Below are 27,949 nucleotides of genomic sequence, written 5' to 3'. Positions count from 1 at the left end.
CGCGCCGCCATCTTAGCCCGGGAGGCACCGCCGGACCCAGCGGGATCGGGGCGGGCGGTACCGGTACCGGCAACATGAGCGGTCCTAACGCCCCTTCCAGCCTGCAGCCTTTGCTGGACACTCTGGAGGACCCCGCCGCCTCGCTGGGTGATCTCACCGACGCTCACCTCGCCATCGTCAAGTGAGGGAGGGCCGGCACCTCCGTGAGGGGAGCGGGGAGGCCTGAGGGGAGAGGGAGATCTGAGGGGAGGGCGGTGTGAGGGGAACGGGGAGATCTGAGGGGAGCGGGGAGATCTGTAGGGGGGGCGGTGTGAGAGGTGCAGGGAGGTCTGAGGGGAGCAGGGAGAGCGGTGTGAGGGGTGCAGGGAGGCCTGAGGGGAGGGCGGTGTGATCCCCCCCCAGCCCGCCACCGAGGAGCGGGGTCAGGGGGATGTGTGCAGGCCCGGCGAGCTCGGCCAACGTGTGTGAGGGGAGGGCGAGCCCCGGGACTACCCCGAGCAGGGGGGGGGAGGCTCTGGTCGAAGGGCCTGGGGAGAGGGCAGCAGGGCAGGGGGCTGCCAGCTGGAGATCGCGGGCAAGATGTTGGGAATGAGGGGGGTGTCTGTCTTTTTCCATGTCTGCTCATCCCAGAGCCTCTGCTTTGGGGAAATCCGGGGTGTGAGTGAAGGGATCTTAGGAAATAAGAACTTTTTCCAGGAGAAAAAAAAGGCTTGATGATGGGGAAGGTTAAGTTTTGGTGTGTTTCGTGGGTTTTGGAATGGTAGTGTTTTAATTGGGTTTCTTTTTGGGAGGTACCTCTTAACCATGAGGTGCTGCTTTTACCTCTTCACCATGAGGCTCTGCCTTTACCTGGCTCTAATTTGTTCCCAAATTCAAAGGCACTGTATTGCCATCGATATCTCCCTTGAGTTTCTGCCTTTGTTTTGTAGTAGCAGCTTAGGTATCAGCCAGGCTGATCACTCTGCAACTAGCAATGACTTCTGTCAATTACTCTCAGTAATAGACCAAGAATACCCGTCCAAACTTTAAGATAGCAAGAGAATTCTCAGGTTGTCTTCTGGTTGATTGCATTCATTGTGGTTGAGTTTTGCTGTGTGAAGCTGCTGGGTAAGGTGTTACAGGATAAGTATGGCTTTTCTCTGTGGATGTTCCTCAGATACCTGTCAGGTCATCCCTGCTACTTGTCAAACCAGAATTCTGCAGTGGAGAGGCTGCATTATTCTAGAGCTGCTTCTGAGGAATGTGCTTTCTAAGCTCATGGAGAGTTTATCAGAGGTCATTCAGAGTTTGGTTATTAACTTTAAATGTTGTTTGGTTGTTTTTTGTTTTTTTTTACAGAAGTTGACAAAAAAAGAAAGTTCTAAGGCTTATTTTATACTCCTTAAGCACAAAATGGTTCATTATTTGTTTCACTTTTTTTGCATAATTCTCAGGTACTTTATTTATAACACCATTTTACTGATATGTCAGGGGCCTGTCTGGTGTTTTTGCCTTTTGTCTTAGTTTCTTCAGTGCTATGTTTTAGCTTTCTAAAGAAAGAGATGGTCCTATCCTATCTCATGAGTTGTGTCTTGGAAGTTTAAAGCTAATGTCAGTTACAACTGTCTTTAACCTGTGGATATTGCTTGTTTTCTGCTCCCTGCAGTCGCTTGACTGGTGAGGAAGGCAAAGAATTCACTGCAGATGCCAGAAAATTGTTCCCTCAGCTGTGCAAAGCATTTAAGGTACATCTTCTCCTTCCCATTTCTTGCAAACCAAGATCTGTTTAGGTGGGCAAGGATCAGAGGCCATTGTGAGTTAATTTAAAACAAGTTCAAGCTAGCTAGTTAATATATATATATATATATATAAAATATGGAAGATACATAGGTATCTTATTAGAAACTGCTACAGAAAAAAATAAAATACAGGGTCTTGGATGTGTCCTGACAGTATCTCCCAGTTAAATCTCCTCTTCCAGCCAGAGAAGATGCAGTTCTGTTCATGAGGAATGCTTTCCTACAGGGGTGCAGCTCTCTGTTGCTGTGAAGTACTGTCATCACCTGAGACTTTATCTACTTTTATTTTTTTTTTCCAGGTACACATTTCTAATCCAAACTCAGAGCTAAATAATGCAGCACTGCAGGCACTGGGGTTCTGTGTTTTTAATTCAAAGCTGACATCAGAATTATCTGGTAAGCAAAGAAGCTTCAGGGTGGGTGCTGCTTGTGTGAATATACATATATTTATCAGATGTCTTCCTTTATTAGCAAATACTTTTATTTTTGGCAAAGCTTACAGTTTCCAAGTGGTACAGTGGTTTTTGTCTCTAGTATGAGCAGTGTGAGCACTTCACCAATTCCATCTTATTTTAAAAATATTGCCATTTTTTTTGTGCTGTGATGCCAGTGCTGTGTTGCTGGTTTATTTCCAGAGAAGCTGCCAGGAGTTTTCAAAAACTAATATTTCAGAGATGACATCCTGTTGAGTAGCTGCTTAGTAAGGGTAACTGAGCAGAAGGGCCTGAGACTTGCTGAGAAGCTGGGTCAGAGTTTCACGGGCAGAGTTTGAGTGCTGTGCATTCTGCTTTCAGCCTCTGACACGCAGGACCTGCTCTCCACGGTGAACAGTGTGGCTGTGAAAACCTCAGACAAAAACACACGCACTCGGGCACTTTGGGTCATCTCCAAGCAGGCATTTCCTTCTGAAATTGTTCAAAAGCAGGTAAGTTTCTTCACTTTTGATTTTGTTTGTTTGTTTGGCCTGATTTTCTAGGGGCACGAGGCACGTGTCTTGCTCACACCCCACTCAGTAACTTTGGAATCCAAAGGTTGTTCTCTGTTGAATCAAGCAGCCAAGTTTAGAGTTTCTGGAAAAATAGTAATTACTGCAATTACTAAATTTCATTATTGCTTCTCTTGAGGGGGAAAGCTGCAACATGAACAATTCTGTTGGATCCCAGTGAAGCAGCACAGGGGGGGAAAGTTGTGACTGCTCCAGCTCGGTCAGAGCTCTCACCTTATTGCTACACCTTGCATGAGCCAAACACAGGGCACAATCCTGGGAAACAGAATTGAATCATTCCAGCTCCTCTGGGAAATGGTGATACTTGGGTGCTCACCTTCATGTCCCCTCATTTCCTCAGGTTTCCAGCATTCTTTCTACCCTGGAAACAATCCTGACCAAAGGAGATGTGCAGTCCATGGTGGTTGAATATGAAGCACTGAATGTCATCATCCGGTACGTGGCACTGCACTGCTCAGTTCTTACAGGAGGTGCTTGGGGGTTTTTTTTTTGGGAAACAGAATTTTCTGTGCTCAGATAAACTCCCATTGCTCTCATTTTTAAAGGCTTATTAAGAATGATTTCCAAGGTCTCACGTGTGCTCCATGGGTGTTCTTACTTAATAGCTTTCCTTTACAGAACCTACCTGGATGAGTAATTTGTGGTCATTTGTATGGTTTATTTTATTTTTATTTTAAAATGTCTCCTTGGTGCTTTACAAACTTTACTGCCATGTTTCTGATAACACTGCTGGGAGTACTGTTTTATTCCAAAGGGGATTTTTTAGGACCAGTGTACCAAGAATGCATTATTTTGGTCAACACTGCTAAACCAGTCAATTTTTATCATTATTAGTATTGATTTCTTCATTAGTATATCTGCTAAACTTATATTTTTATCAATATTTAAGTATTCTTTAAATGTTTTGCATTTACTCTGAATTGCAAAACCTTTTTTAAATAGTTTCAGTAATTATTCTTTGTTCTAGTAGATCCATTTTCTGTAGCAAAGAAGTTTGCTATTATAGTTTCCTTGGTGCTTAGCAGCTTCTTATGTTTGGCTCATTGCACAGTAATTCCTCCTCTGCAAGTCTGAGGTTCAGTAGACAATTATTTCTGGAAAACGATGAGTTTTATGTAGTTAATTTATATATGTGTGTGTATATATATATAAATCCTTTATTGTGTGTTTATTAAAAAGAACTTTGCAGTCTGGATGAGCAGGAATTGGACCTTAAAACAATCTTGAGGCAGGTGCTGGGTTGTTTGACAGCAGTGGTGAGACACTGCTGACAGATGTCATGGGAAATTGTTCTCTTAAGCAGTGCTTACCCTCTGCCTGTCAGAACATTCTGTGAAAAGCAGCAGTTTTCCTTAGTAGAGCAAAGCCTTTGTAAGCTGTAGTGGTAGGAATCTGACAGGAATTTGACATACCTGTGCCAAAGAGGACACCTGGCAAAATCCTATGGCTTCTGATTCCTGCAGGGAGTTTGAATACGTGCCAGTGCCATGGTCATAGCCTGGCAGGCAGCTAAAAGCATGCAGCAGCTTGCTCTCCCTGGAGAGAGATTCAGAAAGGTAAAGAGACTCCTGGGTTGAGGGAAGAAAAGAGAACTATTTATTAATTGAAATAAAATCATACAAGAGCTCTGTGCTGAGCCTGAGGTTGTGTGAGATGGAATTTTCCATTGGGCAGCTGGGATTTGTTGCTCTGGCTGTGCTTCCCCCAGCTTCCTGTGCCCCTTCACTCTGGCAGAGCAGGGGGAGTTGAAGTCCTTGATTTCCTGGCAACAACTAGAAACATCAGCATGTTATCAACATTCTTCTACCAAATCCCACACTAAATCCAAGATAAGGTGCTGTTCAAAGAAAATCAGCTCTATCCCAGCTGAAACCAGGTACTCCTGGTTCTGAAAGGCTCAGCCTCTGTGTGGGATAGTGTAGACATCTGGAATTGTTTGTCATGTTGTGCTCTAACAGCTTGGCAATAGAAGGATAAAATAAGAACCCTTGAGTAGGTTACTGTCACTATCACTAAATATGTGCTGCTTCAGGGTTTGAGGTGTTCTCAGAAGCAGGGATGTGCTGTGGGGTGACCTGTGGGGGCTGGTCTGGACTGTTGAGAACACAGAAGGGATGGTTAATTGCAAACTGGGCACTGGGGCACTGGTAAGGAAGTGCTGGTACATGACTTTGAGGCTCTCAGTTGGGCTTGTTTGCCCAAAGAGTTGTGATAGAACAGAGAGGACACCTGCAAAATGTCAGCCTGCTCTGCTTTTGGAGAGCTCTGTCAGAAATACCACTGTGAAAATACAACTGTTTAAAAGAATTAAAATGGTTTAGAGTGGTTTCCTGCAAATCGTGTGTTGGATTAGAGCCATTATTGATGGTACCACAGTTCTCCTGGGGTGCCTGGGCAGGATGTCTGTTGGCAATGTGCAATAGCTGTGTTTCTGTTCTGCATCCAGCCTGATGGAACAAGCCCCAGCCCAGATGGGAGAGGAGGCAGTGAGGTGGGCAAAGCTGATCATTCCCCTGGTGGTCCATTCTGCTCACAAGGTGCAGCTACGAGGTGCCACTGCCCTGGAGATGGGGATTCCACTGCTCCTCCAGAAGCAGCAGGAGGTGGCAGCTGTCACTGAGCACCTGATGACCACAGTGAGTGGGAATGCTGTCCCTTTTCTCTGGGGACAGCAGGAATAGTCTCCAGGGTTGGAGGGTGGGTGGGTGGTTTTAAATTTGGTTTACAGTCTGGGTAATGGCTGCAAAAAGCTGCTGTGCACTGACAACAGCTTGAAGATGGGAGCAAGGGTAATGGGAGAAGGAGTTTGGAGGCCTGAGAGCAAGGAAGGACTTGAGTAGCTCAGTGTTTTACATGTCCAGTAAAATATTTCCCACCCTAAAAAATTTCAGCAGCCCCCTGAGGCTTTCTGGTGAAGCTTTCTATGTTCCCCGAAGCCTCCACAGGTCTAATCTTATTTATTTTGCTTTATTCACTGCTGAAGTTAACTGTGAGTGCAAATGAAACCCAAACAAACAAGGGTCACAGGGTGTTTTGATGTGAGAGTCAGAGGAGCTGCAAGTATTTAAGGAAATGGATTTTGATTTCTTGATTGCCCCTAGGAGAATAATTGAGGCTAAGGAGTTAATAGGTGGTAGCAACATTGGGCTGATTTACTAGCAGATGGTTCAGAATTACACCATTGCAGCACAACTTCAGGCTGATAAAGTTAGTGTGTGGATTTTCATGAGTACTTTGAATGTATTACCTGTGGAAATTATTTTTCTTTCTCTCTGCAGAAATTAATCTCAGAACTCCAGAAATTGTTTGCCACAAAAAATGAGACTTACGTGTTAAAACTGTGGCCACTCTTTGTCAAACTACTGGGGAAGGTAAGCAGAAGAGAGCAGTAAGTTTTTGCAATCCTGGATCTTTGAGGGAAGGGAATTCTGGCAGCAGAAATATCTGAATTCTGAACTTCTCCATCCTCAGACTCTGCATCGTAGTGGCAGCTTCATCAACTCATTGCTGCAACTGGAGGAACTTGGATTTCGTAGTGGCTCACCAGTGGTAAAGAAAATAGCCTTCATTGCATGGAAGAGTCTAATAGATAATTTTGCTCTAAATCCAGGTAGATTTAAAAAAAAGTTAACCTGACTTGTTTGCACTGCTGTCACTTTACATAAGTGGAGGAGAATAATTCTAATAGTGATCAGTCCTGTGGTGCACACCACTGGGTATACACCTGGTGTATCTGTGGTGTACAGAGGTGTGTGTATATACATAGTGGTGTATCCTGTGTGTATATACATAAGGAAAAGTGACAGTTTTGATCAGCAGTACTATCTTTAATTTTTCTGCTGGGAGAAGTGAATAGAATAAAATCAACACACCTTTGATTTGTAAGGCTTTAACTGATCCAGTGAAACAGAGAACAGAACATTCTGTGGGTCTGATTTTGGACTGAGTGGTTAATTGCAACGTTTCAGGATTCTGGAGGTGTTAAAAACAGCTCTAAAGGTGGAACTGAGACCTGAGCAAGTCCAGCCTGTGTCTAAGTACACTTTTTTGTTTTTACCTTGATTGTGATTCTCCTTACTGTGTGTCCTAAAGAAAAAGCTAAATGTAGACATTTCATAGTTCAGCTGAATTTAACTTCAATTGACATTTTACTTTGTTTCTTCTCTGGTCATTTTTTTTTTTCTGATCATTATTCCCTGTGAACTAATTAACAAAGGATTTGATTCTCCCAGAAGATCAAACCTGTGGCCCAGCTGGTGTGGCTAGTAAGGAACTGCACACTGCAGGAGCCCTCTCAGCAGTTTCTTGAGCTGCTGATGGGCAGGTTCTGATGCTGCTGAGCTGGCTAAAAGTTTTTCCTTTTCTTTGAACATGAGCAGAGGTTTGAGCAAAGCTCAGTGCAGACACTGCTGCTCCTGCTGCAGTGCTGCATGAGCATTTGCAGCCTTGGAGTGCAGTGTTTAAGGTCACTGGTTCTCATCAGAGGTAGTGCACCTACTTGTTCAGTGTTGGGTTGGGTTTTTTTGTGCTGTGGCACAGAAAAGGAGTCTGTAACATAGCAAGGAGGAGTGTTCTGTTGGTACTGTTGGTTCTGTTGCTGTTGGTACTCTCTGGATTTCATTTCAGTCTTGAAATAATTGCTCTTTCCTGGGTAAGCAGTAAGTTAGTCCAAAAAGATTGGTGCATTTACTACATATTGCAGTTCTGCAAATTGTCATTAATTGAATTTTAACCTGAAATATATTGGGAAAGCCCCAAATAATTTGTAAAATTTCCCTCTTTGTTGTGCAATTTAATGATTTGTGTCACTGAAAAATATGCTCTTTTTTGTTTGTTTGTTTGTGTTTGGTCTTCAAGATATATTGTGCAGTGCAAAAAGGCTGAAATTGCTGATGCAGCCACTGAGCTCCATCCATGTGAGAACAGAAGCTCTGGCACTGACCAAACTGGAGGTCTGGTGGTATTTACTGATGAGGCTGGGACCTCACCTGCCTGCAAACTTTGAACAGGTAACATGGGTGAAAATAGACACCACATAATCATGTAGCCTGTGTTGAGTGTCTGAAGCTAAGCTTCCTCTCTGTCACTCTGTACTTGCTTTCTCCTTTATTATTAAAACAGAACTCCCTGAAGGAATTAAATCTGACTTGTGTGCTGTGCATGAGGTTTTTATGTGTAGTGGAAGTCCTTAGGACTAGACCTGAAATCTTTTTTAAGTTCCAGAAGGTTTGAAAACAAATCTGCATGTCATGTGAACACCTTCAGGGAGTGCATGGCAATAGTGAAGCAGAAGTAGTGCACTCTGTAAGGACTCCTTTGTCCTTTCACTGTGCAAGCATGTGCTTTGGAGAGTGCCCTAGTGTCGCAGTGAGAGTTTGATGCAAACAGATGCGAGATGGAGACTTGTTTGATGCAAACAAATGTCTAACTTTATTGAATCAGAAGGCAATATTTATACACTAATCTAAGAGCTAATGCCACGTATACATATTGCTGATTGGTGGTACCTACATTTTGTTACACAAGTTTAAACTTGATTGGCTACAAATCTTAAACAATAGTTAATGAGCTAATGAATAGTTAATGAATTTCTAGTACATTCGGGATTTTTCATGGATGTTGCAATGGTTGCCAAGCTCCCTAATCTAACTGTCTTGTTTACTTTTTAACCTTGGAGAAGCCCCAGCGTCTTGTTTACTCTTTAACCTTGAAGAAGCCCCAGCGTTTTGTCTCCTGCGGCTACAAGATATGCTTTATGCAGAGCTGTCCTTGCGCTTAGCCCGGGGCTTATGGTCCAATTGTTCCATCAACAATTGTTCAGTACTAACAGTTTGAGATTGTACTGCCTCAACCCTAGGAAAATGGACTGAAAAGGTGACAAAATACTTAGAAAGATGCCTTAAAGAAAAGGTGTTTAAAGTTACAACTGGAATGAACATAATGTTTATGCTTGGCTTCTAAACTTCATTAAATTAAACTTCAGGAAAAGAAAAATAAATCTACCTTTTAAAATACCCTCCAGTGTGACCACTCCAACATGAGCTTTTGTTTAGTACAGCCCTTTCTAAATAAAGCATCAAGTCTGCATATCTTGTGTACCATCCTAAAAATCCTGTTGGAAGCACCCAGAAATTCTGAAACACTTGTGCACAGCAGCCCAGTCCATGGCAGAGTTGAAATATCTGTTTCTTTGTGTCGTGCCTGTTGTCACTGAGGTTTGGTGCCTTTGCAGGTGTGTGTGCCATTAATCCACAGTACTTTAAGCCTGGATTCTGCTGCTGCAGTGCCAGGAACTCCCTCCCGTGTCCCAGCCACCCCAGGCTTAGCCTCTGCAACCCCTTCACAGAAATCAGGTATTAAAATCACCAGCCTGGATCCAGCTATATTCTAGATGCAGCCAGTAGTCTGCTCTGTGTAATGTGTTTATGTTTTTTCATTTGCAATGTATTGCTAGTGAAAACAGTAATTTCTCTGTAGGTTTGTTGGAGAGCTTAGAGGGAGGGCTTTACAGGGATTAAAATCAGTATTTCAAGTACCCAAAATGGTGCTAATCAAACTGCTGAGCACCAGCTTTGGTGTCCTGGGTTGTGTTCTCTTCTGCAAGGGAACTTTGCTTGGAAATGGGTATTTTCTGTTACTCATGTTTGTGCTATGTACAGATGCCATTCTCATTTCTATGGCATTTTTAGTTTCTGCCTGAATAGGAACCCTGTGATCATAATTTATCAATAATTTTGGTACTTTAAATACATGTGAGATCATAGCTGCCTGGCTAAGGAGCAGCCTCTTTATCTTCTCTGTGTGGAAAGCCTGAGTTCCACAGCTTGTAGATTTCTAAACTGCTGTTACTAGAAGAATTAGAAACTTTGGGTACATTTTGGAGGTGTCCTGGCTGTCTAGATCTTCCTGGTTTTTTTCTTTAAAAAAAAAGAGACCTCTTAAAGTTGTGTTCAGTGTAAAAGTTTCTCAGGAAAACTTCAGAGCAGCAGAGTTCCTATAGGATTAATTTATAACATGCATTGCACTGTGCTTTGTTCTTTTCATCTGCACTTGGGGATTTTGCTTTGTTTCCCCTCACCTGCTGGCAGGTGGAATCTGAGGCAATGTCATTTTTCTCCCCCCACTCAGGTCCTGTCCCCTTTGCCAGTCCTGCCACACCAAGGATGAACTTGAATTCCAGTACAGCAGGATTGGTGATGGTTCCTTCCATTCAGCTTTTGGGAATTGAGATGCTGCTTCACTTCTTGATGGGACCAAAAGTTTTAGATTTTGCCAAGCAAAACAAACTTGTGCTTAGTTTAGGTGTGTGAGTTGGGTTTGTTGGGTTTGGGGTTTTTGGGGTATGTTTTCATAATCTGAGATTGCCAATTTAGTTTTATTTAAAGGAGTTTGTTAGTATGAAATGCTTTGAGTTTAAAACTGTCACTTGTCATCTTTAATATTAGGAATTATAATTAATATTTATTATATTTAATATTTTAATTCCTTTTAATATTTAATATTCCTTTAATATTAGGAATAATATTATGAATAAATGTTATGTTAATGTTAAATGCTTAATGTGGATTAATTGATAGCTTTTTACAATGCTTATCTTACCAAATAGACTGCAAAATAACAGATTTACAGAGCATGTTTTGTTTTTTTTTCCTCCTAGAGCCTCTCCAGCACCCACTGATCAATGGCCCTTCTTTTTTCTGCAAGCATGCCAGCACACTCATCAATGCAGTTCAGGATGGCTTTATTGCAATTGGAAAAGAAGTTTCTGGTAAGAGCTGAGTGGTGAAATGTGATTTCTCTTCTGAAAAATGAAACTGATTAATAATTACTTCCTGTAATATTTCAGTGTTGACTTTAAAGACAACTGATCTGCCTTGGTTTGAAAGCCTGAGTCTGGTTTTCTACAGAGTTTGCATTTTAACCACAGTTTTGTTCTATTACAAACTGAAAAGAAATACTGTGCTCTCTTCTAGAATGCATGCTGAATGTTATATGGAAGGACATAAATGGATATGTGAAAACAGCTATTGAATCAGGTAAGAAGTTTTATTTTATTTTATTTCTCATTGCTCACCTGCTGGAGTAATTTTTTAAGAGCATTCCTTCTATTTGCTTCATTGCTGGTAAAACTTTGTTGTAGGCAGAACCAGCAGCAGTTTTTGAAGCAATACCTTTTTTTTCCACCTTGGTGTGACAGATGGAGTCACCTCTTCCAGTGACCCTTCTTAGGGAAGGCACAAAAGTGTGTGGCTGCAGGTGTATTCATGGAGCAATAAGACAAAAGCACTTCAACTGCTTTTCTTGCTGAAGAAATATTTCCATTTCCAAAGAGCAATTAATCCCACCTCAAGACTGGTTCTGAGAAATTGTTACACTCAGTGTATTACTCAGATTAGTGTCAAGTCTTTGCTGTGTGGCTCTTCCTGTCTTTTTTTCTTTAATTAATTTGTTTCATTGTAAAGTATAGTGTCTTCACAGATGTCTAAAAAGATGTTTCCAGTTTAAAGAAAAAAATGCATTGCTCTGTAAAGGCTTTGAAAGGGTAGAATTAAAAGTCTTTTACATTGCCTGATGTAACTGAACAGCATAAGTGAAATGAAGTTTGTGGCCTGGATGAATGCAGAATTCCCCAACTCTTCAGCATCTCAAAGGTTGTTCACAATAGGAACGTGACCATTTGTTCTGCTCTAACTGCAAGTATCTTCTATCCTAGGAAATAAGAAAGAAAAGCAAGGGTCAGAAATACTGACTCTGTTGCTCCAGGCCTTGAAAAACATTGTTGTATCCAGTTCCCTTCCTTTTCAGAAAATACTGGTGAGTTGTGTGGCTTTTTGAGGTTTCTTGCTGCTGGTCTGGTTTGATAGGTAGCAAGCCTGCTGCTTCCAGCTCAGCAAATGGCATAGAGCTGCTTAAGGGTTTCTTTTTTTTAAAGAATTCTTCAGATTTATTTGCAGTGTTCACAGAACTTGTTCATGGTTCTTCTACCAGAGCCTTCTGTTTCAAAGGAGAGTTTTTTTCCACCATGGAATTTTTTTTTCTTATTTAAACTAAGTGAAAGCAATTATTACACCTTTTGCTTTTGTTTGTGGTGTTGCTTAAAAGATTTCAGCCCTCAGGAAAAACATGCTTACATCTCTTCTCTTCTTTCCCCCTATTTAGTCCCTCATTGATATCACTGTGAAAGAACTGCCTCCAAAAATACTGGGATCACCAGCTTACCAGGTTGCTGATATGGATCTCTTAAATGTAAGTCTGACTTAAATCCAGAACTTCAGTTATGCTGAAATATGTTGGAATGTCATATTTGCACCCAGTACTTTGTAAGTTGTTAGGTGCAGATCTTTCAGGAAACCACATTCCATGCTCCAAAATGCAGCCTGTGTTTCCAGCCCTCACTTGAGCCTGTTTTAACCATCTGTAGCTAAAAAGGGCTATGCTGGAAGTCCTGTAGTGATGAAAGAACTTCCCTTATTTGGTCATGAATTAAAATACATGTTGCACATACTCTCAAAATTCCTCAGCTTTTTTCCTGGGTGTTTTGTTTACATTTGGAGGCTTTTTCTGACTTGGGTGCAAGACTCAGAACTTTATTATTAATTGGCCAGTATTAAATGGTTTTTGTTAAATGGTAGCAAGTCTGAAATACCAGTGATAGATTTTAACAGGGGTTGTCCAAAAAATGCCTTGCTGAAACCTTAAAATGAGCAGGTTTGGGGTTTTTCCATGGTGTTGCAGGGATGATCATGCACGTGGAGTGTGTTTGTACACTTCTGCCTGACCACATTGCATCTAATTTAAGGCAGCCTTCAGAAAAGTGCTTTGCTTCAGGTGTAGTATAATGTGTATTCTGCTGAAGCACAGGGATCTGGCAGAGCTGGAGTTTCTAACTTTCCCCTGTGTTTGAAGTGTTAGATTTTTGGACAGTTTTTAACAACTTAGAGTCATAGAATCATGGAATTGGCTGGGTTGGAAGGGACCTCAGAGCTCATCAAGTCCAACCCTTGATCCACTCCCCCCGTGGTTCCCAGCCCATGGCACTCAGTGCCACATCCAGGCTCTTTGGAAAGATCTCCAGACACGGAGAATCCACTACTTCCCTGGGCAGCCCATTCCAATGCCTGATCACCCTCTCCAGAAAGAAATTCTTTCTCATCTCCAACCTAAACCTCCCCTGGCACAACTTGAGACCCTGCCCTCTTGTCTTGCTGAGAGTTGCCTGGGAAAAGAGCCCAACCCCCCCCCTGGCTCCAACCTCCTTTCAGGGAGTTGGAGAGAGTGATGAGGTCTCCCCTGAGCCTCCTCTTCTCCAGCCTCAACACCCCCAGCTCCCTCAGCCCTTCCTCACAGGAATTCTGCTGGATCCCTTCACAGCCTCCTTGCTCTTCTCTGGACCTGCTCCAGCACCTCAATCTCCTTCCTGAGCTGAGGGGCCCAGAACTGGACACCTCTTGCACACGTGTGGCTTGGAGCTGAGCAGTTGTTTGTAGGCACACATGTGACTGAGGCAGCCCTTCCATTTGATCTGCATCTGTGTTCTGACCTCTACCATTTCTCTCACCAGGGAACACCAGCTTTGTTCTTAATTCAGCTGCCTTTCCACAGTAACCTCTTGGAATGCTGTGTAACAGAGGAGAGGTATGTGCCAGGCTTTGTGTATAACCAGCTTCCCACAGTTTGAAGATTTTATGGAAGTTTTTCATAACTTGAGTGGGGAAAAAATGTCTTAACCTATTTACCTTTCTTCCTCAGGTTCTTTGTAATTCTGGAAACACTTGTGGGCTATGTTTTGTCTGGGCCTACATCTCCCCTGGCTTTCAGTGAATCTGTGATCTGCATCATCAATCAGAGTGCAAAGCAAGTGGAGAATAAGGAGCATCTTGGGAGAATGTGGAGTCTGGTTGTTAATCCTCTGACCGAGTGGATTAATCGGGTACAGTGGCTTCTTTCTTTCCTTCCTCATTCCCACCCCTGAAGAAAAAACACAGAAAAACTTTATTCTCATCTTTTATCCATCCTGGAGTATTTTTAGGAACAACATGTCTTGAAGTGAGGGTGAAGTTACCTACCTTGTTAGTGGGTTTGCAACTGGAATGTGGGCAGCAGTTCCCTTAAAAAGTCCCTGACTGAGTCCCTGATGGGAATGTGAGCATTTCTGGTGGGATGAAGGGTGGAGTAGTGGTTTGAAGTGTTTCCAGTCAGTAAGTATGATCACTCTTGAAGTACAGTGTCCAGCATAGTGTTGGGAATGTTTTTCTCCCTTTTTAAAGTTAATCAACATGTTTCTAGATGTGCTTCAAGCCTTCACTCCTCAGTGTAGTTTTGCTGCTACAAGGGATGGAAACTTGCCCTCCAGGACCTGTTCAGCTTTACATAACAAGAAGAAGCTTGTTTGCTTGATGTGAAAATCAAATAAATACCAAATTGTGACATTTTAGGATGTAATTAGAACAGAGTTCCTCACTAAAGTTAAGACTTCTTGGTTGGAAGCTCTCATGAAAGCCATGGGAACTGCAATACTCTGCAGGTCACTTACTGGAAGCACATTGTCAGCTGGGAGTTGCTGAAGTAATCCTCAGATTCAGCTTTTCTGAAGAAAGTTTTAGAAATAAACAGGCTGATTCTCCTGAAATCAGTAAAGAATAGCCAGGACATTTTCAACAGCTTGTTTTTATTACTGGAATGAAGTTATTTTGCAGTTCAGAAACACTGCTTTTCTTATCTATAAATAGCAGGATCAGCTCAACTCTTGAAAGACTGAAGACCAGGTGATGCCAAAAAGCCACTGGCAGTTCAGCTTGCAGAGATTTTATGCACAAAAGGAGATATTTAGAACACCTTTGTGTTTGTTATGTAAATTTTTTGCAGCTTTCTTAACCAGAACATTGTTTTCTCGTGGCAGACTAACGAAGTCAATCAGGGTGATGCCCTGGAACACAACTTCAGTGCTGTGTATAGTGCCCTGCTGCTCCCAGTAGCACACATCTTCCCCCTGGAGGAGTTTCCACAGGTAACAGGGAATGCCTGAAGTTGATGAGAAACAGCATGGGGGTTATAAAGAATTTATAACCATAGAATCACAGAATGTCAGGTTGGGAGGGATCATCCCAAGGGTCATCTGGGCCAACCAGTAAGAAATAAGTAGAAATATTTAAAAATACTGAGTTTATGAGCAATACTACCTGATGGTGCACAAGCTTTGACTCAAGAAGAAAACTTTTATTTTTACCTCTCTGCATTGGTGTTAATAAAGTTTTTCCTTCTCTTGTTGAAGCCAACTCTGAAGTCCTTGTTGCACACATGGTCAGACCTGTACAGAGCCTTTGCTCGCTGTGCTGCTTTGGTTGCTACAGCAGAAGAAAACCTGTGCTGTGAAGAGCTTTGTGCCAAAATAATATCTGGGCTAGAAGGTGAAACTCCAGTAGTGAGTATAAACCAGTGATACTGAACTTTATTTTAGCAGATCTGCTTTAAATTAGCTCTAAGGCCTTGTGATTTGAAGTGTTTTGGGTAAGATGTAGTTAAAGCTGTAACAAAATTCATTTTATTAACAGGAGTTGTAGAAATGGAGTGAAAGAAGAGAGTAAGAATAATTAAAAAGCTTAAATATAAAAAATAAAGTAATCTTTGCATTTGTAAATCAATAATACTGTTTGATTTACAATAATTTGTAAATCAGCAATATTGATTTAGTTAAAATAAAATGGCAAATATGATCTATGTGTGTGTATGTAAAGTAACTTCAGGGAGAATTAAATACCACAAAACCAGGCATTTTGATGAGGAAGGAGGGTAGAGAAACACAGTAGCATTCAGAGAGCATAACTTGCTGTATTTCGGGTACATGAAAATTTAAAGACTTTACTTTAAAGTTGGGTAAGAGAGACTGAAAGATGCAGCTTTTGCCTATTTGCAAGCCCAGAGGTGAGCCTAGAGGTGTCAGTCAGCATTCTTTTTGGAACAGAAAACTCCTCATGCTTAAGATTTGCCTGACTTGAAAAAAGTATTGTGAAAGGAACAAATAAACAGATGAGAAAGAAATGGGGAATTTGAATGGATTGCATCATTAAAACTTGTGTGGATGTTGGTGTGTCCTGATGATAAAGTTAAAAATTAGTAGAGCTTCAGTGTGCAAGTTATACTGAAACTAAACTGGGTTATATATATGCTTATGTCTTATTTGTGTAGATGGGAAAGCTTCAGCTTGGGTAAATGTAGTTTAGAATGGTTTTTTTCTGTCACTGTTGCTCTTTTGGGCTCTGCTGATGACTTCTGTTTTCTCCTCAGAATCTCCCAATGATGGATGGACTCACCCACATTATATCAGTTATGGTTGACTGCATCAACTTTGCACCATATGGTACTAAATATCAGCCAAAAACTAGATGTAAGAAAATCCATGAATATTGAGGTTTTCTGTGCCTTTCTTCCAGAGCTGGTTAAAAATTAGAGTTGTTGTAGCTGGAGAAGTGATGACTGTAGGGTGTCAGTGGTTTGTACATGCAACAGATACTACCCAAACACTGAAGGGATTGACAAAAAAAAATCATAAAAAGAAACTAAGCACCCAGGATCCATGCTTGAGTATCAGATGGGTTTTGTTAGTGGGGCAGGTACTGCATAGCCTGACAAAATACATCTGAAACTGATGTGAACTTTGAGGCCATTTTAAAAAGCAAACATTTTATTTAAATTCCAGAAATTGTGGGTGTAAGCAAGGGTCTCTGGAGGGGTTGCTGTCTTTGTGCATGTTGGTATTAAAGATGTTTAAAAGCATAGTCATTCATAAAAAAGAGGGACAGGAATCACATCTGTAGTCATGTGAGAAAATGATACATTAAACATTGTCTTCTGTTAGGCCTGGGTTTTAATTATTTGCATGTAAATCCAGTTTGAGAATCAAAGTTCTTTTTCTTACATAGACAAAAAATTCTGATGTTTTGCTGTAATGCAAATGTTGGTTAGGGAAAAAAACATATTTTAAAACAAATTTTTATTCTTAGCTCCACAGACACCTACAGATTGGTCTAAGAAGAAAAAGGAGCCCCTTGGAAAGCTTGCCTCTCTGTTTAAACTCCTGGTGATGCTACTGAACTCTTTCCATGTGCTCAGTGCCAAAGAAACCTGTTCAGAAACCTTGATCTCTGTTGGTCCCTCAATTATTGCTGTTCTCCACAACATCATCAGCCATGTTTCATTGCCTTCAGTCATTGGGACTATGCTTGCAGTTTTTTCCACACCCCTGGCAGTGTTTTATGAAAAAACAAAGTGAGTATTTTAAACCTGGTTGGAAAAAACTGGATTGATTTTCTTCATATTGGGGATGTTTAGTGTGGTCTCTACAAGCAGAGGACTGAAATACAGCTCACAGGTTTTCAGAGCTTTGACACTAATATTTTCAGCTCCATGTGAGTAGCCAATGTTTTTCTTTAAAGATAACCCAAACCTACCTACTCAGACATGGAAGGAAATCCTACAGGATTTTGGAAAGCCTGGTATTTAAAATTCCTGTCTCTTAGAGTGATTGTATTCTCATCTCTACAAGGCTGAGCTGTTGGGTTCCCACCTGCTGTTCATTTTCACTGCAGTAAAGATGCCCCTGAACAGGAATTTGGTTTCTGGTGGGTAAGAACTGCTTAAAGTCTTGTAGGAAACAGAGAAACCATAATGAGCTGAGGTTCACTGAAGTCCTGTCAGCCTCTAGGCAGAGGGAACTGCTGACAAATTCTCATTTGCTTTATTTTTTTACACACATTTTTGCTTTTTAATTTGTTTTTAATTGCTGTAGGCTGCTTCCCCAGACACAATGGGTTTAAAAGGGGCTTGGTGGGCTCTGTCAGCCTCTGATTTGTTGGTGATGCTGAGCTCTTTGCTCAGACTAAGGCAAAGGAGCAGAGCAGAGCTTGGAGTGTGTTGGGAGGAGGGTGGACAGGAATGGTGCTGTCAGGGTTTGCTGGAAGCTTTTACTGGAGGCTGCTGTCACTCACCTAAAATGCATCAGGAGTCTGAGAGGCAAAAGTCCACTTGTTCCTGAGTGAGGTTGAGTTGAAGGGCACCTCCCTCCAGCTCCCATCCCACTGCCTTTGTCACTGCATTGTTTTTCTTGGAATTACTCATGAAATGGGAGGAGTGAATATTGGATAGTTTTGCAGGAAGATGGCATATCCAAGCAAAAGTAAGGTTGGGAACCTCATGAAGTCACAGGCTCATAAAATGAATTACTAAATGCAGATTACTCACGTTTTTCAGGCTGGTGATGCTGGGGGGCTGTTGATGGGAAGTTGACTGAGTTTAGGATTACTTCAGGATTTTTAATCCACGTATTTATAGGGCCTGTTTATATTCTGCTGTTTGAGGAGCAGGGTAAGAGGAACACAAAGAAAGACATTAGAACCCACCTCATAAGAAACCCATTAAGTTTGTACTAATTACTGCTGGTCTTTCCATGAGTTTGTGTGAGTTGGCAGGTAAGTATTAGTGGGGGTTATGGGATGTAACTATTTACAACAGGAAGTTTTCTATGGGAGGCCAGTTCCACAGCATTACTTCATCAGGTTGTGTCCTGAAACTTATGTTTCAGTGCTTGAGTGCATGATGTGTTTAATTCTTCTGGCTGAGATAAGTGAGACACCAAATACAACTTTTTTTTGTTTGTTTTGGCAGGCTTGCTGATGTGCCTAAAGTATACAGTAATCTCAACAGCAAGGTAAATGTGCTAGAGAAATAACTGGGGCTGGGGAATATCTCTGACTCTAGAGTTTTGCCATTTGTCCTGTACTCTAAAAAACACAAGGGGATTTAATTTAAATAAAGACAGATTTAATTTTTTGTCTTATTTTTTATTAAAAAGTCAGCTGAAGGGAGAACACTTAATCTTAACTATTAAGGCTTTCTGTGTGGCATTTAAACCTGTTTATTCAGGCTGTGCTACTCCATGGGGTTATAGTGTATTGAAACAATATTTTAAATAGCTTGCACTGTTAGAATTAAATAAAACCCACGACTGTTTCTTCTCTCCCTCAGCTTGAGAAGCTGCTGGCAGAGATCATCCTGTGCTTGCAGTCTCGCTGCACTGGCTGCTGTGACAGTGAGCTCCTGGAGCAGCTCTGCCCCCTGCTCTCTGCAGCCTTTCAGCACAAGAGCAAACAGATCCGGAACCAGTGTGCCCAGTTCTGGAATGCAACCTTTGCTAAGACCTCCTCATTAACCTACCCTGAGGAGTTAAAGTGAGCTACATGGTTTTAATATATTTTTATCTATTTATATATTCATAAGGGGATGCACAGACAAGTGGGAATTGTTCTGGATACCATTCTTGCTTTCTGTGTGTCTGCTAGTCTTTCTGTGTGCTTTCCCTTCCTCCTTTAGTTGAAATGTCTCTTTTTTTTTTTGTTGAGCAGACCTGTGCTAAGCCAAGCCAAAAAGAAAGTTCCCCTCCTGCTGCCTGGTTTTGAAAGCCTGGAGATAGGTGAAGAATCCAGTGCCCCACTCTCAGATGTGGTAAATGTTTTGTTCTGTTCTTGGGAGTTGTTCAGAAGCAGTGGCAAGGTCAGTCAGATTTTTACTGTGTTTGGCCTCCACTTCCTTCACATTGGGAATGATAAACTCTGCTGGGTAAGAGCTGTCAAAAGGCTGAGCTGGTTCTTAACAGATTATTCATTACAAGTCTTGGGTTCTACCAGCTGCTTTCAGATCATTTAGTTTTTAAGTTGTCTTCTGATTCGGAGGGAAATGGGACAGTTTGATTGTAGAAACAGATTCCAGGCTGGGTTTGTGAGCTCGGGAGTTTCTTCACACAATTCATTCAGTGGGTTTTTCTTTGAATAGGTGGAAAATTCACAGTTGGACACAAAGATCAGTGGGATGGACATGAAGCTGGGACAAAAACGAGACTCTTTGTTGGCACAGATGAGTGAACCAAAAAATGAAGTAAAAGACAAGTCCAGTAATGGGCAAGTAACATCTGCAAAGGTAAGGCCTTCCCAGGTGGGGGGATAGAGTTGAATCCATTAGATCCTGCAGCAGAACATCTCGTGTGATGCTGAAAATTCCCAGTAAAAATTAACATCACACTGCTGAACTGTTGTTCTTTTACATGTGTGTGATGTGGCACACTTTAAAGACATTTTCCTTCTGAAATTCTCTGCAGAGTTTACAGATGGGTTAATTTTAATGAGTGGTCATGGAAGGCTGCTCAGTGGATCCCAAATTTCCCCCCTGGGTCTGGTTGGAGGTTGTGGCAGGGGGAGGTGTTGAGGTGGATGGGGAGTCTGGCCCTGGGGAGGGTCTGAGGGTCTTGGGTTCTTTAGGGATTACTGAGGGATTTGTGCTGATAAACAGGCTGCAGAAACTGGGGGGGGTTGAGAACTGTTCTTTACCTGAACTATGAAAACACTTTCAATTCCTCTGTTTTTATTAATCCCACTGTTTGGGTTTTTTTTTCCTTTTTCTGAAGCTGAAACTAGAATTTTCACCTTTGAAACCTAAAAGTGATGTATCTCTGGAAGAGGGGAACTCTGTTCAGTTTGTGTTTATTCCTGCAGAAGCAAAAGAGAGAATATTGACTGAACATCAAAAAGAAGTGCTTAGGTCTAAGAGGTCTGTAATTTATTCTGTTTATTCTGTTTTTAACTTCAATTGTCATTATACTGAGTGTGGCAAATTGACATAACTTAAATCCCTGTACCTCAGACTACTGGAGAGAATTCTTGCTTGACTTCCATAGAAGTTACAAAGTTAAAAGCTAACAAAGGGCCTTGCTTTACACCTGTAAAGAAACCAAATTCTCTTCTGAGAATTTATTTTTTGTTTGTATTTGTTATTTTGATTACATGTGTTCTTTCTTGGCTGTTTGGAGTTTTAGTAAATGGGAGTTGACATTTTTACTTCATGACTCTTTCTGGCAACATGAAATGGAAGCCAACACTTTTCCTAAATCACTGAAATGGAGGAATTTTCTTAGCTGATCTGAAGGCAAAACTACTAAATTTGAAGAGTGCTGTGTGAGCAGCATAAGTTACAGTATTCCCAAGACTCACCTTAATTGCAAGGGAATCTTTAGAATTATCCTCTTTTTGTATCAGGAGGTTAAATACTGGAGTATTTTCTGTACATGGACAGCTACCAGAGCTGTGAGCTAAATTTGTGTTCAGTGGTGCTTGACAGGAACATACTGAATTATACAGTTAGCATGTGCTGGTGAACCCTTCTCAGAGGGGATCCAAATCCCAGCTTTTTCCCCCCAAGTTGTATTTGAAATGAAAAAAGTTTTAATGCAACTGAAAATGGTGCTCTTGAAATAAGGGTAAATCATGATCTGCATCCATTTCAGACAAGCATCCACTGTCTTGTGATTTAAGACATTGCACTCCCCCATCCTCCTTTTAGTTATGGTTGTTTTGTGTTTTGTTTTGTTTTTTTTTTTTTAAAGTCTGAATTAACCATTTCTGGTTTGTTTCAGAGTTGGCATTCCTGCTATGTACAACAATTTGGACATGTCACAAGACACCACCTTATTTTCTCAGTATACTCAAAGCCAGGAAGATTCTTTGTAAGTAAAGGTGTCCAAGATGTACCTGAAAGGCCTCTCCCTTTTATGCTACATTTCTAATTGAGTAACTTCTGTTTTAGGGGAAAATCACCTCTAACAGAAAATGCCAAAGAAGATGCTGCTAACAAGCCTCAGGTAGTTTCTCTTTGTCTAATTGTCATTCAGAATTCTAACCACAGCAGTGATGTTTTCCTCATATTGGTAGCTCTGGTAATTAATGGCAAATCTCCTTGATTAGTGGCTGTGAGATGGTTTTAAGACTGATTTGGAAATGCTTCTGCATTGTGCTTTTCTGGAAATATTTTCACTTTTAAAGAAGTCTTAATGTTGATTTCTGTATTGTTCTAGGAGATCACACTCTTAAACCAACTTAGGTGTGTTTGGACAATCTGAATGGTTTTGGGATGAAGCTTTAAGGGCTTGAGGGGGATTAAGTAATAGTTTTTTTGGGGGAAAAAAACAATAAATCCTAAGTGTAGATCTGTTCCCCTTTGGAGGGGAATTGGGGAAACAGGTGGCTTGGCCAGCTGTAGTGCCAAGCAGACAGCAGGTAAAATTTCTCATAAAAACTGCTTTAGTAGTAGCTTTGCTAATATCTCTGCCAAAACTTAAATAATTTTGGCAGATCTTCATGTTTTAAGATAAAAATACTTCTTTTTTAAAAAAATCTGCCTTTTGTAACTACAGAAAGATAATAAAATAATTTGCAGGGAGGGTGGCGTGGAAGTCCTTGTGGGTTTGGTGTGTTCTGCTTCACTAAAGCTGGGTTTTTTTATTTGTAGTCATAGTAAAACTTTGTGTTTTGGGGACAGGAAGAAAATGGAAAGAGTGCAGGGTGCACCAACAAACGGGATGAAACCCCCAAAGTCTGCACATCAGGTGATGCTCTGGAGGATGCTGCCTGTCTGAGAGCCTCGCCTGGCCCTGACCTGGAGAGCAACTCAGCTTCCAACAGCGAGGCCGAGCCCAAAGGGGATGCAGCCAGAATGGGTCTGGAGGAGCCCTCAGTTGGAGAGGAAATAGAAAAAAGTGCTGTGGGAACAGCTTCAAAGGAGCCCTCGGAGAGGAGTGGGGACACTTCCAATGTCAGCAGCAGCTCCACCTCAAGTGACATCATCTCGGGGACGCCGCAGCCTGCCAGCCGGCGGCAGTCCTTCATCACCCTGGAGAAGTTTGGGAGCTCAGAGAACAGACCCTTCAGCCCCTCGGTGTTGAGCAGCTTCTCAGAGGTGTCTGGAAGTGCAGGGAAACAGGAAAACAAAAATGTTGGCAAGTCTAAAGCAGAGAGAGCAGGAGAGGAACATAAAAAGGTTCCGAAATCTGAGCCCGAGCAAATCTTTACGGCCATCCGCAGGCTGACTCGCAGGCAGAGTAAGATGGAGCACCATGGGAATAAGCAGTCCAAGCTGTCAGGCAGGACAGAACAGGAATCCTTTGCTTCCAGCAGTATGGAAAATAGTCATGAACTCTCTTCTGCAGCAGAAGAAGTGGAGCAGATTCTCATGGCTCAGTCCCAAGCTCTCCATTCTACAGAGGCAGACATCAAAACAGCTGAAGATACAATAGCAGAAATAGAGAGGACCCGGGCACTGGACATGGATTCTAAAGAAAATACACCCCCCGAGACAGCAGTGACATCTGAGCAGGTAGCAGGTGAGGAGAGTCAGGCTCAGCATGGGTCCTCTCATCAGAAAGCACCAAGGCGCTCTTCAAGACGGCGCTCAGAAGCTGTGGAAAGTGCAGCAGGGAGTGCTGACAAGGAAGATGGACACCAAAAGAGGGAGAGGATCAAAGATGATGAAAAATCTGGGCAAAAGAAGGTGCCACAGACTGAAGATGGTGAATCCCAAAAGGAGAACGTGGTTTCTGGGAAAACTACAGAAAGTGCCAATAAAGAAGAAAGCAACCTATCTGAGAGAGCCTCTGCAGAGGCCTTCAGGGAGTGTCCTGCTTCAAAGGGCCTTGAGGAGGCTGCAAGCAGAAGGAGGTCAGAAGAGAACTTGAAGACTGACCCACAGGGCCAGGACTGTAACTCCAGTGCAGGGGGTCAGAAGAAGGTTGATCGCCCACGGTACCACACCAGGAGAGCTTCTCAAGGATTGCTTTCCAGCATAGAAAACTCAGAGGCTGATGGTTCTGAGAGCAAAGAAGAAAGCACAAGGAGGAAAAGAGCTGCTAAAGTGAGAAATAGAAGTGATTCTCTTGAAGGTAAATTGAAAGATCTGCAGCCAGGAAGCCACAGAAATGAGGTGTCTCTGCAAGGGACTGAAACTAAGAGTCTGGACACAAATAAAAGTGAACTGAGCACAGGTGCTGTGGTGACACCTGAACAGTGTGACCTGAAAAGCCAAGTGATTCTTGCAGATGGTAGGGAAGCTGTGGGATCAGCCAAAACAGATTCACACCATGCACAGAACAGAGATGAGATAAAAAACCAGAGCAGCACCTTGATGGAATCATCCCCCACCCCGTGTGTGTCTGAGCAAGAGTCCAAAGCACCAGAGGAAAAGAAACAGGTGGAGAAAAAAGCAAACATAGAAGACTGTTCAGTTACTGTGCCTGAAAACACCCCAGGAGCCAACAGTCCAGGTGGTGACCTTTCCTCACAGCTACCTGAGTGTCAGCAGAAAAGAAGCAAAAGGCTGAAAAAAATAAAGAACTGTGATTGCTGCTGGAAAAAAACAAAGCAGGAAGTGACATTGGTCACTGAACCTAAAACTGAGAACACTCCTGAACTGAAGGAGCCCCAGATCAGCCTGGTTCAGACAACTGTAACCACTCCACCCACCTCTGATGAGAGCTTGTCCATAACCCCTTGTGCAATGAGCACCCCCCTGCACCCTCCTAAGGAAGCCAGTGCATGTGGCGTGGCAGGAACAAGAACATCTGAAGATAATCTGCAAGGAAACAGCATCGTGGTGGTGGAGGAGGATCCAGGGGGTGCAGCAGGTGAAAGCACTGACTCCATAGTGGAAATGGAAGCAGTGACTGATGAGAATGGTGGGGATGAGCAGTGTCTGTCTGAGTGTGCTTCAGATGAGCCTGGGGACAGCTCCCTGGCTGCAGAGAACCCAAGTGAAGAACCAGCAGCTACAGAAAAGGAAGAAATAACACAGAATGGACAAGTGGAGGAGGTACCTGAGGCACTGGTGGTTGTTAGCAAGCAGCTCAACAGGCTAGAAGGCAAGTGGGATGGTAAAGAAGAAGCTAAAGAAGAAGCTGAGAACACTATAGGAGGAACTTGCCCCCTTCAAGAGCAGGAGATAACAGAGGAACTGGTGGAAACTGAAATTACAGTGCCTGAAAATGGGGCCTTAGACAAAGAAGATGGAGTAGACAATATCAGTGTGGATTCACCTCAGAAGCCAGAAGGTCAGGAGTCTCTGGCCTCAGTGAATGAGAGCCCTAATGGTGTGCAGCCACGCTGCATGTGGTCTCCTTCAGCTTCTCCATCCACCAGTATTTTAAAGAGAGGTGTGAAAAGAAACCAAGAGGATGATTCCCTGTCACCTGCTAATAAGGTATTAATTACAGTGTGATTCATCCTGTGCTGCTCAGGCCAGGGACATGTGGCAGTGTAGAAGTAATAGAGTGTTGAATTAGGAGTTTTTCCCCCATTTTTAAATGGATGTTATGGTGAAGCTGCAGACTTCCAGATGTCTTTTGGAAATGTTCAAGCCCTGACATTGGTGCTTTATTTTTGAAAGAGCACCAAAGTCTGACCCCTTGGCTTTGAGCAGCTTGCTACAAAAGGTATTTAATATTTATTCCTTAGTAATGAGCAAGCCCCAGTTTCTTTCCCCAGGCAGGAGATCCTCCTTGTCACTTGAGGACTTTAGTACCTGCTGAGCTGTTGTGTCCCACGGGGTGGTTTGGGCTCATCCTGCACCCTCTCTCTCCAACAGATCCGTCGTGTCTCTTTTGCAAACCCCATTTATCAGGAGGAGCTGGCAGATGACATCGACAGGAGAAGTCCCATTGTCAGATCCCATTCTTCTTCACCATCTTCTCGAAGCCTTAAAATTTTATCTAACCTTCAGTGTAAGGTAAATTCTGTTGGGTCTCTTCTGGGTGTCATTCCTCAGAGGTGATGTTGCTTTAGGGTGTTTGTAGTCACTTGCCAACAACTCTAGGAGCAGGGAATCAGCATAAGGAGTGGTTGTAACGGGTTTGGCCTGACTGGTTCTGTTGCTCTCTGAGCTCTGGGTAGTTAGAATCTTCCTGGTACCTCAATTCCTACAATCCTGAGAGATATTTTTTCCTCTTTTTCTATCCAGCACATTACCACTCCAACCAAAGGATTTCTGTCCCCAGGATCTCGTAACCATAAATTTAAGAGCTCAAAGAAGTGTTTAGTAAGAAGTGCTTTGCTTCATGTATCTCTTCTAAATTTTTTTCCTGTATTCAGTGGTGGGATGGTTCAGTTAATCCTCTCTCTCTCTCTCTCTCTCTCTTTCTCTCTGCCACTCAAGATCACTGAGATGGCCAAGGAGTGTCTGCCAGATGCTGCAGAGTGTGTGTACCCCCCCTTAGCTGGCTGCAAAGCACCAGTTGATGTCATCCTGCCTCAGATTACATCAAACATATGGTAGGTGGGTTGTAGCTTTTCTAAATGACACTTTAATGGAAACTGAATTGATATGAACCCAATTTTTCTGATGCAAAATGTGGTGAGGTAGAGATGTCTGTCACTGAATGGTTTTAGAAGGAGGGAGGTGGATTTTAGGGAGAAACTTGTTTGGGAATTACTCAAGTTGTCTGTCTTTTTCTTACCAAAAAAAAAAAAAGTTTGCATATGCATTTTCACTGATCTTAATGGTCTGTGACTGATGAAGCAGTTGGGTTTCTGTGGGTTGAAGGCCAAGTGGGATTTTGGAAAAAAAAAAACCAAACCCAAACCCTACATTTCAGACGTGCAGAGGCTTGGTTTCCAGTCTGCATTTTGATAAGTTCTCATCACAAAATGCAGATGTGCAGCAGGGATTGCTCACAACAGCCATTTCTGGGGTACTCAGCTCCTTTTCCTTCCACTGCTGTTCACAGGAGGGGGTTCAGCATTGTTTTCCCTTCCCATATCTCCATGTGGATCAGCATTCATGGAAGATTCCTTTCTGCTCCACCCTGCCAGGGTGAATCCTGTGAATCCCAGGCTAATAAACCATTTTTCTTTCTCTCCTGCTGCAGTGCCAGAGGGTTGGGACAGCTCATCCGAGCCAGGAACATAAAGACAGTGGGTGACCTCAGCACCCTGACAGCACCAGAAATCAAAACTCTTCCCATCCGCTCTCCCAAAGTTTCCAGTGTTAGAAAAGCTCTCAGAGGATTTCATGAGCAACAGGTAAAGTCTCATTTCAGTACCCAAAAAGCCACTGCTAGCCCAGTGCACTGCTGACATCCATCACAAGGTAGAATGGGGATTTTTTTCCCCCCCCCCTTAAAAACAGCACTTTAAAATGGACTCTCTGCCTGCCACAGTGACCTGGGAATTGAAGCTCCAGGTGACTTGGTTGCAATAATATAAACAGCAGTCACAGTTGGATTTATTCTGAGGTCAAAACATACCCCACTGTCTAATCTTTTTTTTAACCTCTCTGAAAGTGTCTCATTCTCTCCCAAACCAGGTAAAATCTCGAGGGAGTGAGGAAATAGTGGTGATGGAAGATGCAGAAAAGCCCATAAATAATGGGGAGGATAAACCTCTTTCTGTAGATGAAGAGAAACTTGCAACAGGTACCTACTGCCAGCTTTTGCTTGGGGTTGGGATGTTCCTGCTGTGTTGCTGCTCTCATTCTCCTCTAGTGGGTGCACTTGATTTGTGGTTTGGTTTTTGAGAGTGAGGGTATTATTAACACATGAGATGTTAAGAGGTGATTAAGTTGGGTGCTTTTTGAAGCTTTTTTAAAAAATGTAGCATGTTTTGAGGGGAAGATGCTGGGTTTCCCTTTACCAAGCTTGGAAGAACAGGTCAGGAGTAACCTCCCAGCTGTACAAGTTGGACTTTGGGACAACACATCTTGAAGGACACTGGCAAGATCTGTATAGGATTGAGTAATTTAACCTCTGTCCTTAGTTTTATCATGCAGTTGTGATTAAATATCATGATTTCTGCACAAGAGCAGCTGCAAGATTCATGCAAGAGGATTCTGCTCAGATTTAAACCCAGGCACTTTCCTGCCTTTCAGATCTGATGGAACCCATTGCTCTGAACACCAGTGTCCAGCCCACAGCAGATCTTCTGAGCCAGATCCATGCCCTTGCTGCTCAGCTGACCTCTGAAGAGCTCCACAGCTACTCAGGGAGCCAACTTTTTGAGATGCAAGAGAAACTTGTTGGCATGACAAACTGTATCATGAAAACCCTGCAGTCCCGATGGAAATCCCCTCCTCACGAAAGCTCTGAGTAGGAAGGAGCAGGATCAAGCCCCTCACTGAGAAGGGTTTTGTTACACCAGCTTCCCCCAAACCTGCTCTTCTTACAGACGAATTATTCTTCAAACTCTGCATTTTGTACTAAAGAAGATTATTTTTTTTTAAACACCTATAACAACAAAATATATTGTGGTGGGGTTTTTTTTGTCTTGTGGGTTTTTTTTTTTTTCTTTCTTTTTTCTTTTTTTTT

General features: G+C 42.5%; 1 protein-coding gene across 1 annotated transcript; it reads left to right on the top strand.

Annotated features, from left to right (window-relative positions):
- Window positions 1–27,873, top strand: RIF1 (replication timing regulatory factor 1). Its single transcript, XM_030454699.1, has 35 exons — window positions 1–181; window positions 1,646–1,724; window positions 2,078–2,174; window positions 2,573–2,703; window positions 3,125–3,219; window positions 5,231–5,420; window positions 6,063–6,155; window positions 6,256–6,394; window positions 7,642–7,793; window positions 9,017–9,137; window positions 9,913–10,086; window positions 10,442–10,552; window positions 10,758–10,820; window positions 11,498–11,598; window positions 11,944–12,030; window positions 13,346–13,419; window positions 13,534–13,714; window positions 14,684–14,791; window positions 15,056–15,205; window positions 16,069–16,168; window positions 16,785–17,049; window positions 18,445–18,487; window positions 18,805–19,007; window positions 19,182–19,281; window positions 19,609–19,752; window positions 20,237–20,379; window positions 21,242–21,331; window positions 21,412–21,466; window positions 22,144–24,852; window positions 25,237–25,377; window positions 25,609–25,686; window positions 25,804–25,919; window positions 26,516–26,669; window positions 26,953–27,061; window positions 27,514–27,873. Exons 1-35 carry the CDS (start codon window positions 75–77, stop codon window positions 27,732–27,734), a joined length of 6,924 nt encoding a protein of 2,307 aa, XP_030310559.1. The 5' UTR covers window positions 1–74; the 3' UTR covers window positions 27,735–27,873.
- Window positions 27,874–27,949: the final 76 nt, after the last annotated feature.

This window comes from Calypte anna, chromosome 7, assembly GCF_003957555.1.
Source record: "Calypte anna isolate BGI_N300 chromosome 7, bCalAnn1_v1.p, whole genome shotgun sequence".
NCBI lineage: Eukaryota > Metazoa > Chordata > Aves > Apodiformes > Trochilidae > Calypte > Calypte anna.
This window is presented reverse-complemented; position numbering and strand designations above follow the sequence as displayed.

Bases quoted from the DNA above. Each gene is read 5' to 3' on its own strand.
- RIF1 (XM_030454699.1), top strand. From the start codon at position 75: ATGAGCGGTCCTAACGCCCCTTCCAGCCTGCAGCCTTTGCTGGACACT. The intron at 19,282-19,608 runs GTAAATGTTTTG...TTCTTTGAATAG, and splicing joins GTGCCCCACTCTCAGATGTG to GTGGAAAATTCACAGTTGGA. The intron at 19,753-20,236 runs GTAAGGCCTTCC...CTTTTTCTGAAG, and splicing joins GGCAAGTAACATCTGCAAAG to CTGAAACTAGAATTTTCACC.